This window comes from Salmo trutta, chromosome 31 (assembly GCF_901001165.1).
Source record: "Salmo trutta chromosome 31, fSalTru1.1, whole genome shotgun sequence".
Taxonomy (NCBI): Eukaryota; Metazoa; Chordata; class Actinopteri; order Salmoniformes; family Salmonidae; genus Salmo; species Salmo trutta.
This window is the reverse complement of record NC_042987.1, coordinates 5,994,497-6,011,590: the sequence shown is the minus strand read 5'-3', so window position 1 is coordinate 6,011,590 and position 17,094 is coordinate 5,994,497. Positions and strand designations below refer to the sequence as shown.

At 43.4% G+C, this 17,094-nt stretch overlaps 1 protein-coding gene across 3 annotated transcripts; it reads left to right on the top strand.

The window, feature by feature from the left end:
- Nucleotides 1-10,548: 10,548 nt before the first annotated feature.
- LOC115169393 (spermatogenesis-associated protein 2-like) lies at nucleotides 10,549-16,633 on the top strand. Of its 3 annotated transcripts, none has more exons than XM_029724966.1 (3): nucleotides 10,549-10,788; nucleotides 13,571-13,996; nucleotides 14,181-16,633. In XM_029724966.1, the coding sequence occupies exons 2-3, from the start codon at nucleotides 13,661-13,663 to the stop codon at nucleotides 15,534-15,536; spliced, it is 1,692 nt and encodes a 563-aa protein (XP_029580826.1). In that variant the 5' UTR covers nucleotides 10,549-10,788; nucleotides 13,571-13,660; the 3' UTR covers nucleotides 15,537-16,633. The 3 variants fall into 3 exon arrangements, with proteins under 3 accessions (XP_029580826.1, XP_029580825.1, XP_029580823.1); XM_029724965.1 differs by having other exon boundaries at nucleotides 13,161-13,996; XM_029724963.1 differs by lacking the exon at nucleotides 10,549-10,788 and having other exon boundaries at nucleotides 12,382-13,996.
- The last annotated feature ends 461 nt before the right edge of the window (nucleotides 16,634-17,094 follow it).

Below are 17,094 nucleotides of genomic sequence, written 5' to 3'. Positions count from 1 at the left end.
GACAGCAAAGACAACTATGTAGCTGGCTCACTAACACTACACTAATCAAGTCGTTCCGTTGTAAAGTATTAGTGTCTACAGCGCTGCTAGTCGGTAACGGTTGGCTAGCTAGCTAGCAGTGGGTTAATGAAGACTAGGTGTGTTGACTAAGTCTGGCGTCGCGTCGCGGCTGGCTAGTTACTAATAATTACTCTAAACTACACAATTATCTTAGATGCAAAGACAGCAAAGACAACTATGTAGCTGGCTCACTAACACTACACTAGTCAAGTCGTTCCGTTGTAATGTAATAGATTCTACAGTGCTGCTAGTCGGTGGAAGTTGGCTGGTTGGCTAGCTAGCAGTGTTGACTAGCTAGCTAGCAGTGATGACTACGTTAGGAGGACGAAGATAGCTAACTTCGATAATTACTCTAAGCTACACGATTATCTTTGATACAAAGACGGCTATGTTAGAAAAAATTGCTCAGATCAAACAAATCAAACCGTTGTAATGTAGTGAAGTGTAATATTACCTGTGGAGTGAAGCGTAGTGCGACTGCTCGCTCCAAACCGGACCCAGTAGTTCGTTCTAAATGTTCCATAGCCATACTGGCTGGCAACGATCATATCCCTTGCTTGCTAGCCAACTATGGCTAACTTACAGTCACGTCAAAAAGAATAACAACAGTAGCTGCATTTGTTTAAATTGTTTTCTAGTAACACTTATTTGGATATAGCCATAACAATGAGCTAATGAGGCGCAATTTCGCCTGGCATAGAAAATGTGCTCTCTTGTCAAAACACTAGTTCAGGGGAGCAAGCCGACAACACAGCTAACACAATCATTTCAAACACGGAAGCTGTAAAGACTGCAAACTAGCTGCACTTCGTTTCGTTTTACCTTTTCTAAATTGACATGTCTTTGTATATATACTATAATGAAACAGGCAGGGAGCAGGTCTCGAACCCTCGACCTTCAAGCCCGAAGTCCGGCGCGCTATCGACTGTGCCGCAAAAGCATGCTCGAGCGACAGAGTCGATTTCCGCGCTTATAAACCCAGGGTTGTTATTATACTACATAAAAATGATGCCATCTGATTCATGATTTCGACTGGCTGAGAAACGCTGCATGTCTGTCTAGTACGCAACTCCTGCACCATTACTAAGGGACAGCTGGAGATCGAATTTGAATATTGAAACAATGTAGCAAGTGTTGGAGAGACAGACAGCAAGGTTTATACAAATATCCACTGTTGAAAACTAAATGTTAGTCTAAAAGAAATGTTAAATAATGTCTAGATGCTTTTTATAGTGGAGATCAAGTTCCTACCCTGCCTTTCTAAGGTCTTTGAAAGCCAAGTTAACAAACAAATCAGCAACCATTTCGAATCCCACCGTACCTTCTCCGCTATGCAATTTGGTTTCAGAGCTGGTCATGGGTGCACCTCAGCCACGCTCAAGGTCCAAAATGATATCATAACTGCCATCGATAAGAGACAATACTGTGCAGCCGTATTCATCGACCTGGCCAAGGCTTTCGACTCTGTCAATCACCACATTCTTATCGGCAGACTCAACAGCCTTGGTTTCTCAAATGACTGCCTTGCCTGGTTCACCAACTACTTCGCTGATAGAGTTCAGTGTGTCAAATCGGAGGGCCTGTTGTCCGGACCTCTGGCAGTCTCTATGGGGGTGCCACAGGGTTCCATTCTTGGGCCGACTCTTTTCTCTGTATATATCAATGATGTCGCTCTTGCTGCTGGTGATTCTCTGATCCACCTCTATGCAGATGACACCATTCTGTATACTTCTGGCCCTTCTTTGGACACTGTGCTAACTAACCTCCAGATGAGCTTCAATGCCATACAACTATCCTTCCGTGGCCTCCAACTGCTCTTACATGCAAGTAAAACTAAATGCATGCTCTTCAACCGATTGCTGCCCGCACCTGCCCGCCCGTTCCAGCATCACTACTCTGGACAGTTCTGACCTCGAATATGTGGACAACTACAGATACCTAGGTGTCTGTTTAGACTGTAAACTCTCCTTCCAGACCCACATTAAGCATCTCCAATCCAAAATTAAATCTAGAATCGGCTTCCTATTTTGCAACAATGCATCCTTCACTCATGCTGCCAAACATACCCTCTTAAAATTGACTATCCTACCGATCCTCTACTGCGGCGATGTCATTTACAAAATAGCCTCCAACACTCTACTCAACAAACTGGATGCAGTCTATCACAGTGCCATCCGTTTTGTCACCAAAGCCCCATATACTACCCACCACTGCGACCTGTATGCTCTCGTTGGCTGGCCCTTGCTTCATACTCGTCGCCAAACCCACTTGCTCCAGGTCATCTACAAGTCTTTGCTAGTTAAAGCCCGCCTTATCTCAGTTCACTGGTCACCATAGCAGCACCCACTCGTAGCATGCGCTCCAGCAGGTATATTTCACTGGTCACCCCCAATGTCAATTCCTCCTTTGGCCGCCTTTCCTTCCAGCTGCCAATGACTGGAATAAACTGCAAAAATCGCTGAAGCTGGAGACTCATCTCCCCCACTAACTTCAAACACCAGCTGTCAGAGCAGCTCACAGATTATTGCACCTGTACATAGTCCATCTGTAAATAGCCCATCCAACTACCTCATCCCTATACTGTATTTATTTTTTTATTTTGCTCCTTTGCAGCCCCGTATCTCTACTTGCACATTCATCTTCTGCACATCTACCACTCCAGTGTATAATTGCTATATCGTAATTACCTCATCACTATGGCCTATTTTATTGCCTTACCTCCCTTATCTTACCTCATTTGCACACACTGTATATATACTTATTTTTTTTCTATTGTATTATTGACTGTATGTTTGTTCATTCCATGTGTAACTCTGTGTTGTTGTATGTGTCCATCTGCTTTGCTTTATCTTGGCCAGGTCGCAGTTGTAAATGAGAACTTGTTCTCAACTAGCCTACCTGGTTAAGTAAAGGTGAAATGAAAAAAATAAAAAATAAATAATTTGCCTGGCTGGGCTGATGAGACAGTGGATTGCGCAGTCAGATGGAACAGAGTAAATAGGCATTTTAATGTCATAGATTTAGCCAGTGGTAACTTGTGGAATAGACACTGGCTGGAATGTGCTTTTAACCAATCATCATTCAGGATTAGAGCCAGCCGTTGTATAAGAAGTATTATATAATGGGTGGTTAGAGCCTTGAATGCTGATTGGCTGACAGACGTGGTATATCAGACCGTATACAATGGATACGACAAAACATTTATTTTTACTGCTCTAATTAAGTTTCTAACCAGTTTATAATAGCAATAAGGCACCTGTGGTATATGGCCAATATACAGAGGTGGGACCAAGTCATTGTTTTACAAGTCACAAGTAAGTCTCGAGTCTTAGCACTCAAGTCCCAAGTCAAGACAGGCAAGTCTAAGTCAAGTCTCAAGTCAAGTCTCAAGTCCTAAACTTTGACTTTCGAGTCCTAAACAAGTCATAATGTGCTCTTCACCAAATGTAATACCATTTCATATTTTTAACAAGAGTAATAGTATATTACATTTACGCAAATCAGGAATGCTTTTAAAAATATCTATATATTTATTACTTTTCAAATAAACGTTATATTTCCATGGAAATACATGGGTAGTCATGAGAAAGACACATCCCCCCAATAGTGATAGACTATCGAGGATCGCTATGGGGCGCAATCGAGCGATGTAGGCTTGTACACAATCGCCAAACCTTAACACACACAGACACACACTCTCTCTGTGTGGTTACAGTAGGCTAACGTATGTCAATGGTTTTAGGAATAGCAGTAACATCAGGTAGGATTTAGGCTAACAACTGCCTAGCCAGTTGTAGCTCAATCTTGGGTGCAATGATCACGTTCCCGCACTGACTGACTGTGCGGAGGCTCATTGATTTAACGTTACGTTAGCCTACATGATACATCAGTAAAGTAAAAAAATATATAGCTGTCAGCTATATTAGCCATGACTTACCGTTCTTTGTGCAGTTTCAAATGTCGAACAAAGTTGGAAATTGTTGCACCTCCGTCTGTAATTTTCTTCCCGCATGTTTTGCAAGTTGCAATCCGTTTTTTGTTGATATGTTGTCTTTATATCCGAAAATAATAATTTTGGGTATCATCTTTCCCAGGGCTCCATCTGAATTCACCCGCTGACGTTCAGAGGACGCACTTTTTCTCAGTTGGCACAATTTGATTGGCTGCTCTCCGATTCAAACTGTAATCCGTTACATGAAGAGTTGATGCGCTGCACACTTTTTTTAATAGCATAATTTTTTTATATTTGAGTCCACACCTTTGCCAATATACCACCACTCAGGACTGCATCCAGGCACTCCGCGTTGGGTCGTACATAAGATCAGCCCTTAGCTGTGGTATATTGGCCATATTTGTATTTAACTAGGCAAGTCAGTTAAGAACAAATTCTTAGTTTCAATGACAGCCTAGGAACAGTGGGTTAACTGCTTTGTTCAGGGGCGGAACAACAGATTTGTACCTTGTCAGCTCAGGGATTTGAACTCGCAACCTTTCGGTTACTAGTCCAACACTCTAACCACTATGCTACCCTGCCACCCCTGTGCCTTATTGCTTAATTAACTCTGGGGTGTGAAGAAATACGCATCCTCATTTTGTATTTCATAATACATAATTTCGAAGGTGTTCTATAATTTGTCAATCATGTTGAAAATGTGGAGTAGGTTATGTAGATGGATAGGGAAAAACATCTAATGTAATCCATTTTTAGAGTAAATTTTAAGGATGCAAAATGTTAAGACCGTGCAAGTTGTGTGTAGACCTTCAATAGCGACTGTCTCCCCCCAAGTAAAGCCATGAGACAGACACGTAATATCCACCTAAGTTTGACCTGCTCCACTACCTCATGGTCTGTTAGATAACACATACTGGCACACACACCTCATTGCGGTGAGGCGGATCAGTCTACTGTGGTTTTACTGTGTGTGGCCTCGTACTACCTCTTCTCCCCTTGAGAAAAAACTAGATGAAGACTTATGGGCATAAGGAAAATGGAAAGTGTGTCTTTTCTAAACTGTTTTGCTACGGGTGTATACTAATGAATACACCCCTGGACACAACATTGGCCAATGTTCAGATATAAATGATATAAACGTTTGATGTAGAGTATCATACATTTATTCACCACCTACATTTTTCTCTGCCCGGAGTACCCCTGAAGTACCCCCTCATGTGCATTTTATCAGTAGGCCTATGGTCTCATAAGTCTTCTCAAGTGTCCCCTGTGGCTAGGCCAAGTACCCCCATGGGTCCTAGCACCCCTGATTGGGAACCACTGATGTAGAGAACAAACATACTCAACTCACGTCAGCTCTAGTCATTGCATTTCTATATGCAATGCTCCACAACGTATTAGTACTGAACATTTTATTATTTTTTATTTAACTAGGCATGTCAGTTAAGAACAAATTATTATTTACAATGATGACACCCAAAAGTACTCGTTACATTTTGAACGCTTAGCAAGACAGGAAAATTAGCCAATTCACGCACTTATTAGGAGAACATCCCTGGTCATCCCTACTGCCTCTGATCTGGCAGAAACACTAAACACAAATGCTTCATTTGTAAAGTGTAGGAGTGTGCCCCTGGCTATCCTTACAAGTTTAAAACAAGAAAATGGTGCCGTCTGGTTTGCTTAATATAAGGAATGTGAAATGATTTATACTTTTACTTTTGATACTTAAGTATATTTTAGCAATTACTTTTACTTTTAATACTAAAGTATATTTAAAACCAAATGCTTTTAGACTTTTACTCAAATAGTATTTTACTGAGTGACTTTCACTTAAGTCAATTTCTATTAAGGTATCTTTACTTTTACTCAAGTATGACAATTTGGTACTTTTTCCACCACTGCAAAAACATTGATCATAAAAATGTGCATTACATATAATAATCTATTGTAGCCATTCAATGGATTTACATGGAAAGAGGAAGCTACAGGCATTAAAACCTGTCTGTAGCTATCTTCACTGGTAGCTCACTAGTGGCCCCTCACCAAAAAGTAATGACAAATGTATGATGTTGGAACGGATGCAATGATAGTATCCTCACACAACATGGATATAGATTGCACATAACATAGGTATGTGCAAAACATAACATAGATTCTACAAAGTAGCCACCCTTTGCCTTGATGACAGCTTTGCACACTCTTGGTATTCTCTCAACCACCTTCACCTGGAATGCTTTTCCAACAGTCATGAAGGAGTTCACCCATATGCTGAGCACTTTTGGGCTGCTTTTCCTTCATTCTGTGGTCCAACTCGTCCCAAACCATCTCAATTCAGTTGAGGTCGGGTGATTGTGGAGGCCAGGTCAAATCAATCAATCAAATTTATTTATAAAGCCCTTTTTACATCAGTCGATGTCACAAAGTGCTATTCAGAAACCCAGCATAAAACCTCAAACAGCAAGCATTGCAGATGTAGATGTAGAAACACGTGGCTAGGAAAAACTCCCTAGAAAGGCAGGAACCTGGGAAGAAACCTAGAGAGGAACCAGTCTCTGAAGGGTGGCCAGTCCTCTTCTGGCTGTGCCGGGTGGAGATTATAACAGTACATGGCCAAGATGTTCAAACGTTCATAGATGACCAGCAGGGTCAAATAATAATAATCACAGTGGTTGTAGAGGGTGCAACAGGTCAGCACCTCAGGAGTAAATGTCATTTGGCTTTTCATAGCCGATCATTCAGAGTTAGAGACAGCAGGTGCGGTAGAGAGCGAGAGAATCGAAAACAGCAGGTCCGGGGCAAGGTAGCACATCCGGTGAACAGGTCAGGGTTCCATAGGCAGAACAGTTGAAACTGGAGCAGCAGCACGACCAGGTGGACTGGGGACAGCAAGGAGTCATCAGGCCAGGTAGTCCTGAGGCATGGTCCTAGGTCTCAGGTCCTCAGAGAAAAGAGAGAAGAGAGAGAGTTAGAGGGAGCATACTTAAATTCACACAGGAAAACCAGATAAATTTCTACTTGAATTGAAGTAACAATAAGAAATACTCCAGATATAACAGACTGATCCTAGCCCCCCCGACACAAACTATTGCAGCATAAATACTGGAGGCTGAGACAGGAGGGGTCGGGAGACACTGTGGCCCCGTCCGACGATACCCCCAGACAGGGCCAAACAGGAAGGATATAACCCCACCCACTTTACTACATGATTCTATATGTGTTATTTCCTAGTTTTGATGTCTTCACTATTATTCTACAATGTAGAAAATAGTAAAAATGAAGACAACCCCTTGAATGAGTAGGTGTGTATATCTTTTATTTCATTACCAAACACTAATTAAAACCCACCACCTTATTCTACTACTTTAACCCTATCTGATCCTACCCAATGCCAACGACCTGAGAGGACGGGACACTACTGTTTTCCGCAATTTTCTGAATTATCTTACTTATTTTACTTAACTAAAGATTGAAGTAAATGTTGTTTTTTTTGAAAATATGGACCTGGCTGACATGGATTGGTTCCTCACATTATTCTCCTTGTATCCATGGTTGTTGGTAATTTACCAGGTAGCAAGAATAAAAAAATATACAAGGACTGAAGCAATTGCGTCCTTACTCAACTAGAGATTGAAATAAATGTTTTTTCTTTGAAAAGATAGTCCTGGCTGACATAAAAATACATTAAGTAGAAAGGATTCAAAGACGTAGAGGCTGATTAACTTTCTGCACATCTCTTTATTTACAATTCTGGCTGCAATGGTTAACACAAATGCAGGACATTAAATTCTACTTTAATTCAAGTAACAATAAGTATGCCTACAGTATCTCCGTGAGGTCAAACAGGTGTGTGTGTGTGTGTGTGTTGAGGGCTGATAGTTGTCACCCACTTCCCTTGAAAAATAGTTTGCCCTACAGCCAATTCTGTCGAATCAAAAGAATTTGTAAAAAACAATCAGATTTCGACAGAAATATGGCTGAGACGCACAGAAAGTTCAAGGAGAGGGGGTACAAAAATGATCAGATTAATATTGCCATTGAGAAAATTCAAAACAAAACGAGACATGACCTTTTTCAAGGTCAGTCTCGCAAAAAGACGCATTCTTGCGTTCTAACTACCCGCTATTCAAAGCGCTCTGAACAAATTATTAAGGGAATCGTTCACAAACATTGGCACATTCTAAAATCCGATGATAGTCTCGGTAATGTGTTTTCGGACCTTCCCTTGGTCGTATTCTCGCGGGGCAGAAATCTCAGAGACCAATTGGTACACTGATTTATCACCCTAAGATATCCCTGAACAACGTCTATTTGCGCCCCTACTGGATGGAAATTACAAGTGTAATGGCTGTGCTCAATGCAATGGCACTTATAAATGTAGATCCTTCAAACACACCCAAACAGGGAAACAGATCCCAATCAAATGTGTTATCACGTGCTCCACTAAGGCAGTTATTTATCTTATAACTTGTCCTTGTGGTAAAAATGATGTGGGTAAAACAAAGCGTGAATTAAAAGTACGTATCTCAGAGCATCGTAGTACCATTAGGTGCAAAAACTTGACTTACCCAGTTGCGGCCCACTTTATGGAAGCAAACCACTCGATTTCGTCTCTGCGTTATATTGGCATCGAACACGTCACCCTCCCTAGGAGAGGGGGTGACCTTGATAATTTATTTTTAAAACGAGAGGCTGCCTGGATCTTTAATTTAAAGACCCTTGCTCCCTTCGGTCTCAACGTAGACTTTGATCTGAAGCCATTCTTGTGATTTTTGTGACTTTGCCATTGTAATTGTTTGTAAGCTTGTGTAGTCTAAAATGAATATATGATCGTATGCTATCCATTTCTTCTTTTGTATGTTCTTTGTATGCCATTTTTACATTTCAGAGTTAACCAATGATATTAGGCCACATTTGGCCATGATTACAGACACCTGTGTGTCTTCTGACACTATATAAACGAGTCATCTCGCAGTGTTTGTGATGATACCCTGATGAAGACAGCTTGGCTGTCGAAACGTTGCATATTACATTTTTGCATCTGAGCTCCTAGAGTGTGCGGCTCTCCCTTATTTTCAAGTGTTCTACTCCGCTAGCCAGCACCTCGCCTTAATAGGTGTGCGTTTCTTTTTCTTCTAGATTGTGTGTGTGTTAGTCAGATTATCCAGTGTCCACAGCAACACTATTAATTATGATCTACCCCCAGTGAATGTGGCGTACTATAGTCTTAGCCATGCTAATCCTCGTATTATGTCTTTCTCCCCTTCCGGAGGGCCTGAGGCTCTTGGACTGTGACTGAGGACACCCTGACCTGGATGTGCCTGACCCACTCCCCACACACCCAGAAACTTGGATTTCATTACTTACCATATGACTTTATTAAAAGCCATCTGTCCATAGGGTCTTGAAGTGTGAGTACTTTCTCTATAGTCATTATGGATATTGTCTGAGCCTGCTGGCCATTGATACTGATTTTACCCTTTCCTTATTGAAATGGTGAATAAAGGAAGACTATGCTTTAATTTTCAATTAAAACACAATGAAGACATTGATAGATTGAATGTATGCTTTTATACTGCCTATCTCTCTATTACAGCAAATCAAATAAAGATTTGTTCAAACTGGATGTGTGAGTTCTTTCCCCAATGATTTCCTAAGGCTGAGTTACCTTGTCAGTTACCATTTATTCCACTCTATTTGAGTTAAATGTCGTTTTTTTGTGATCACAATAAAATCATAACAATTCAATAAAGAGACCCACAGTCAGGCAGACAAATCTGAATGTTCTATCATAAAGTGAGAACAATTAGTTTCCCTGGCTAATATGGCTTCTACTTAGAAATACTATAGGAGTACATTAATAGATGACATTCACTGCTATAAACCTGTCTCCAATATAATCTGATAATTTACACAGACCCACTGCGGACCTTCGTGTGAAAAGGCGTTCCATGGTCTGTTTTGTCAACGAGCTCAATGTTTTCCAAAAACAGATGATCCCAATAATTTAGGTAGCCTTGTAAACGTTACTCCCTCTGGCATGTTATATTGCGAACTGTCTGGGACACGTTGTTTCCCTGTTTACTACTGAAAGATATTTTACCTATTAAGTCGAAGACAAAATGTACTGCAATACACTGGTCTGAAATATATTAGCTTAAGTAGGCTATACAGAACCATGGCGGACCCACTGTAAAATTAGTATTTTTATTGTTTTAAAACGTGTTCCAGTCCAACTTGTCTAGCTCTGCCCAGTGGGACGTGGCTTACGGAGCGCTCTCTTAAATAAGCGCTCGTATCGTCTTATTCTAGTTCTCATCACACCGGCTCACACTGTTCAAACTTGACAACAATCTTCCTCGATATACCTCCTCCCTTGTTATTGCTTGTTTCAACTGATTCAAACCCATCCTCTGCCTCCCTCAGTCTTTTCAACCTCCTCTCTCTCTCCCTCCCTCCAATCCTCCTTTATCCAACTCCTTCTGAACATGTTCAACTTTTCCAAGCCTAAATGTATTTTTAGCCTCCTCGAGAGACAGCACTGTACTCCCTTCACTTTAAACTCGAGCCTCACCACAGCTGCCTGTCAATCAGCAAAGAAACGGTGTTTATTCCGAGTGAATGGTTGTTCTGCGGTGGACCCTGCAGGCGCGTCCTTGAACGTGGCCAAGCCCCTCTCCGGAGAGTGCCTGTGCGCCAGCTGATACTGATTAACTGTCAGTACCGGGAGCCTGCGCAGTGAGGCGATGGGGATTTCCAGCAGTACAACGGAAAAGGTAAGGTGCTGCATGTTCGTGGCGTCTCTCTCTCTCTCTGATAAAACAGGTTTTACAATAGCAGAACATTAAACATGCATTTGACTCCACTGTCTGGACATATGTGAAGAGCTTGCATCGCACGCTAGCTTCGCTGTGCGGCTGGGGGCCCATGCCATCAAACAGACACACACTTACTAGCTAGTTAGCTACTGTGGCTAACGCCCATTAGCATCACAGCTTGCCAGCTCTGGCTTGTAAACGCCAATTTCATTGAGTACCCAGCTGATAATTGTTAACGTTGATGTGTGTCGCGTTGTTCAATTTATCACACATCTAACTATAGCCAGAGTAGTAAGCTAACGTCAATTAGTATCACTGCTTGCTAACTCCGTCTTGTACATGACACTTTCACTGCGTACCCAGCTGATCATTGTTGTTAACGTTGCAAGGCGTTATTGTTCAATTTGATGTATAATAACGTTTTAGTAGTGGTTAACTGGTGGGAACAACGCATGCTAACATAGTTGGCATGCTAACCCAGGTTATGTATTTTCAGATGCTAACTAGTTAGCTAGCTTGCTAAGCGGAATACTAGAAGTTTGTCCCTTGCGCAGCCGGTCCTATGCCTTCAATTAAGATCACCAAATAGCCACACATGGTTAGCTAAGCCAGGTCAAACACATTTTCACGATTTCACTAATATCATCAATCAATAAATCATAGCACGTTTTTGGGTTCATTCAGTGGTTTCTTGTAAACGTACTTCAAAAGATAATTATCTTTATATTCCTAGAACACAAGTTGAAAATGATACTGTTGCTGCTTCCTGTTATTTATTTTTTATATAATTTATAACAGTGAGTGTCGAAAAAACGCTTTTAAATGTCCCAATTCATAATCATTATTCTGAAATATGTTGTGATATGTTGAAGACCTATGCATAAAAAAAATACCCCCTATAAACACCTGTGTTCAGATGACTTGTATTTTTCCAAATTAGTACTTTTTAAACTGCTCATGCAGTGTAACATTTACGAAGCTGTACTCCAGACTGAAATTGATTAGGTTGTCCTACTATAATCAATAGCGCACTCGGATGAATCACTCATGTCAAGACTATGGGAATCAATGGAACTAGGATAGCTCGCTGCCGCTGTGTGCCATTTGCGCTCTTCTAAAAAACAAAGCACAACACTACCTGTCGATTAGATTAGAAAAGTTAGGAGACGTTTATCAACTCATCTCCTTGTGGGACAATGTTTACGGTAGATGGCCAATACGAAACAGGGCAGTAGTAGTGATTTGCTGATTCCCTTTTCAATTCAAATATAGCAATCGCTTAGTTATGCCTTTCGATTTTGAAATTGTTGCATGTTGATAATTTTATTTACAGCGATCTGGATGAAAGGAATTGCAGAATTAGCAAGTGCCGGGATGATAAAATGATTGTCAAAGTAGTTAGTATCGTGGGAAGTAAACAACACAAAGCAGATTTCATTTCTTTAGGAAAACAGCCCTAGTGTTGGAAACAAACATCATTATCTTGTCATCCAGAGTCACATTTATTTATTTTCCAAGCTATAGTGCACAACATTTTACATACAGCAGGTTTTTTTACAGGACAAAAGAGTTTGGTCTGCTTTGTGTTTTCATTTTTGGCAAGGATTTTTTTTTGGGTGGGGGAAAAACTCAACTTCATTGCCCTAGAATTTGCCAGCATATTTGCAGCCCTATAGTTAGCCAAACCTTACACTGACGCAAACCCTTATGTGAATGTCAAAAGGATATTGCTGTGAAATGCAGATTTTGAGATGTATAAAAATGTAATTTACTGCATGGTAAAACATTGTCAATTATATTTCTCTATTTTGAAATCAATACACTTATGCAGGTAAAATGGGTAACTTCAGAGCTAGCTATATTCATAAATCAGCATACCATGTAGCCATCTGCATTTTGAGCTGTTACTTTTTTCGTTGATCATTCATGCAAGGTGGATGCGAGTTCAGTTTATTGGCTAAATGGTTAGCTAGCTATTTAGTGCACTGTGGGGAAAAACATATCCATGCTACACACTGCACATTTAGTGTCAGTAACAGAGGGGGTGTGTCACTCACTAGGATACATATTCCCATCCCCTCAATCACACACACTGAGATCGATGCTCCCCCTTTGTTTCAATTGGCCATTTAGCATGTTTGGAACAGATCTGGCTGCTGCTGAATCACCTGATGTCAGCATTGCATTCTCTTCACTGGCTGGATGAATGCAGAGAAAGGAGGGAAGTGTCCCAAGCTCAATATGTCATCGTTATTGGCACAGTGAAGTGTGTGTGGTGTGCGCATATGTGTGTTCAATATCCTACCGCATATCCCTCTTTGTCGTTGCAGCTTGGAGTTTGTTAAAAAAATGCACAGCATCATGATCGTGACCTTCTCTGCCTGGTGACCTTGAATTCACTACTTTTGACAGGGCAGAGGCTAGAGCTCCGGATGCAACTCAGGACCACAACTGTGAACCACCAGCCCCCTCTGGCCTTATTTTATTTCCCATATTTGCCCTGGAGAGCCCACAGACTGCCAGCTGATAAAATAACCAGAGATGCCCAAAAGCAGAGGGTGGTCTTACAGGCAAAAGCCTAACCACCCTAATTAGCCTAAACCAGGAAGCAGTTAAGTTCAATACTACTACCAATCCCCTTTTGTCTTTAGAATGGTGACGGCTTCCTGATTGAGGCCAGAGGCGTGTTCTTGTGCATTTCTCAAAATCCTGAGCGGAGTCTATTTGTGTGTGTCCTGAGATGGCGGCAGAGAGGGGCTGCTGAGTGTCGTCCCGGTCCTTGGCATGAGAGAGGAGTGTCACGGCTGAGCAGTTCACTGCTGCGCCGCCAATGGATGCTAAACTGCAAGAGGACCTGTTCCGGAGGTACGTGGCATGCCTGGAGAGGCGGCTGGAGGACGGAGGGGGGAAGGCGGGCCCTGGGAGAGGCACCTCACAGAGGGGCAGCGAGGCCCTACTCTCCACGGCCACGGCCCTGCTGGGGGCCTACCAGCCAGACCCGGGCCAGAGGTTCCGCATGGTGCGTTTCTATGAGGTGGTGGAGAATGCCATGCGCTGCCTGAGAGGCTGCAGTCTGCGTGGCCTGGAGAGAGCCTTCCTCACCCTGGAGACGGTCTGCACCAACCTGCTGCTCTTCCCCTGGAAGAAAGAGTTCCGCTGCATCAAGGTATGTACCATCATCTAAAGCTTCTGGAATGGATGTGTTTCTCTCATCTGACTGTTCTGATGGCAGGATTGTTGTAGTTTATTAATATTGTCCCTGAGGTTAAACATTGTATTGTATGCATTTCAATGAATTTGCTGGAACAGTCCTTAATAATTGTCCTCCTTTGTGTGTCTCCCCCTTCTAGACCTTCACAGGCCCGTATGTCTACCACCTTCAAGCTGTCTTGTGCGACGCCGATCTCCGTTCCCTCCTGCGTTCCATGGGCTACTCCCGTGATCACGAGCTCCAGTTCCACGTCCGGGACCACCCTGGTGGCCCGGCCCACCTCCGGCAGCTAGCCTTCGAGCTCTTCCTGGCCCAGGCAGAGTGTCGTCTCCTGGGGGAGGTGGTGGCTCTGGCCCGGGGCTCAGCTTCTGAGTTGGAGGCCCTGGAGCAACGGAGGGGCTGCCGGGACGACGCAGCCGGCTGTGCCGAGGTCCTTCGGCGGCGGGACAGCCTCGGGGCTGACATGGCCCGGCTCTCTGTGCGACCAGTGGACATAGGTCACCCTCACCATCTGAGGAGAGGGGGAAGGCCATCCAAGTCAGTGGATGTGACGGATGGAGCTGGGCATTGGCACACAGCCAGTAAGCCTGTCCTGAAAGCCTCTCTGAGCCTGAGGAAGGAGCCTCTGTTTGTGGATGCAGAGGAAGACATAAAGGATGAGATCATCAGGCCCAGCACCTCCACATCCATGTTTTCTGTGGCTGCCCCGCCTTCTTACAGCCCCTTGGCTGACTTCTTCCCTATCCAATCACCGCCCTCGGTTGATGCCTACTCCTCCTACCACCTCTCCTCATTGGATGAGATTGATCTGTACACAGAGAGAGGTGGGCCTGGGGTTGGAGGTCGACAGACGCCTTCCAGACCTTCATCCAGGGAGCCCTGGGATGCCAGGGACGGCTGGGCGCTCAAAGCCCATGGCGGACTCTCTTCTCTGGGGGTGAAGTGTCAGGGTTGTGGCCTGGGCTGCTCCAGCCTGGCCTCCTGCCCTAGGTGTGAAATGATCCTGTGCTCAGCCTGTCACGACATCGACCCCTCCCCCTGTTGCGGCCTGCAGGAGTACCCAACCCCCAAATCACCCCGCCCCATGGATGGCTACCTCCCCGTCAAGGAGAAGCTGTCAGTATACTCCAACACTCACTCTCCTCACCCCCACATGCACCCTCATCCCCTCACCCACCAGCACACCCACCCCCACCCCCAGATGGTGGAGAAACCCCTCATGGCCACCAAGCTGTTTCCCAGCAAGTCGGTTGCCGTGGCGTCAGCCATGGTAGCCAATGCTGACCGAGCAAGTCTGGGGGGGTCGCGGTGCGGGTTCTGTAACAAGCCGGGCGCGTCTCACACCTGTGTGAACTGCTCCAAGGTATCGTGTGACTCGTGCATGAGCCTGTACGGCAAAGACTTGTGCACACGTAAAAACCCCCAGCACAGCTTTGTCCCCAACCATCAGCTCAACTTTAAGTCTGGAACCATATCACACCTGGTATACCGATGAGCCAGGAACAGGGAGTGAACTCTCACTTTCCTCTCACCCTTCCCTTGTACCCTTGCACTCTCCCCTGCGCTTTCTTTCCTCCCCTCCCTCATATTGTCTCTATCAGATGTATGGCTCTGGAATACATACATTACACATGTTCATAGGGAGTCCTATCTCTCTCTGCCTTGTAAAAGATCATGCTTTTTTAACTGGTTCCTCTTCTTCCTTACTGCTCCACCCACTCTAGCTTAGTCATGTGACGTCGTAGGGCTTCCCAATCCCTTAAATCTATTCCTCCTTCAAACGAAACGGGGAAAAGGCGAGCGCCAGACGGCTCGAAGGAAAGCCGTCCAAACAAAACACAAACGCTGACATAACTTCTCAGCCAAGGAGACTCCGTTAGATGTGTCGTAGAGAAGACTTCTGAAACTGGATTGTGTGCGCTGATTAACTTTTTAACCTTGAAAACCAATAGGAAAGAACACTGAACTTACACTGGAATTAAATAGTATATATTTTCAATGGTTCATTCCGTAGATCAATGTGAGACTGTTAGTTGGGTGGTGAAAGAGGCTGGAGTGAACATTTGGTGTGGGGGTTGATGCTTTAAAGGGATATTTTGAGAGACTATTATGGCAACTGACCACTATTTAAAGAACAATCACTTGTAAATGTACCCTTAAATATTTAAAGTGTATGGCTGAGGTTTACATGCTGCTGTGGAAATAACCTGTTTTCTTGTATCAGTTTCTCTATCATATCACAACACACCTCAATCCTCAATCTCATTGCTATCATGCTGATATGTCACCCAGCTTCTTGGAGGTGGCTGTTGTTTTGAATAATCCAATAAACTGGAGGACCCTAAGAATTTAAGTCTGAAGCCAGTGACAGTCCTGAGACTATATAAGAACTTCACTCTTTGCTACACTGGCATTTAGACACTACAGGTAGAAGTTTCTGTTCTGTGACAGCTTACCCAGATGGTAATTCTCCCAACTGATCTTTGGTTAGTGTTTGACAACTTGTTCCTTCTCCCATTTACAGTCGAGTTTGAAATTATTGACACGCTTGATAAAGATAAGCAAAACAATATTAAATCAAATACTGAGCTATATTGTGTGCTGAAAAAAATGTGCATACCTATTTTCATGTCAGTGAACTAATGTAAACACTTGGAGTTTACTAAATGGCATTTGGATTGTAGCTGCTGCTTTGGTCATAGGTGAAAATAGAGCTCTTGGTGGGTTTGGCGGTGAAATGAGAATGCAGAAAAGAACCCCATACCTACTGTAAAATATGGTGGTGGATCTTTGATGTTATGGGGCTATTTTGCTTCCACTGGTCCTGGGGCCCTTAAGGTGGGGGCGGGACTAGTAACTGGAAGAATTTCGCTACACTCACATTAACATCTGCTAACCATGTGTATGTGACCAATAAAATTAGATTTGATTCGGAAGGTTGCAAGATCAAATCCCCGAGCTGACAAGGTAAAAATCTGTCGTTCTGCCCCTGAACAAGGCAGGGGCAGAACAAGGCAGGGGCAGTTCCTAGGCCGTCATTGTAAATAAGAATT

Bases quoted from the DNA above. Each gene is read 5' to 3' on its own strand.
- LOC115169393 (XM_029724966.1), top strand. From the start codon at position 13,661: ATGGATGCTAAACTGCAAGAGGACCTGTTCCGGAGGTACGTGGCATGC. The intron at 13,997-14,180 runs GTATGTACCATC...TCCCCCTTCTAG, and splicing joins AAGAGTTCCGCTGCATCAAG to ACCTTCACAGGCCCGTATGT.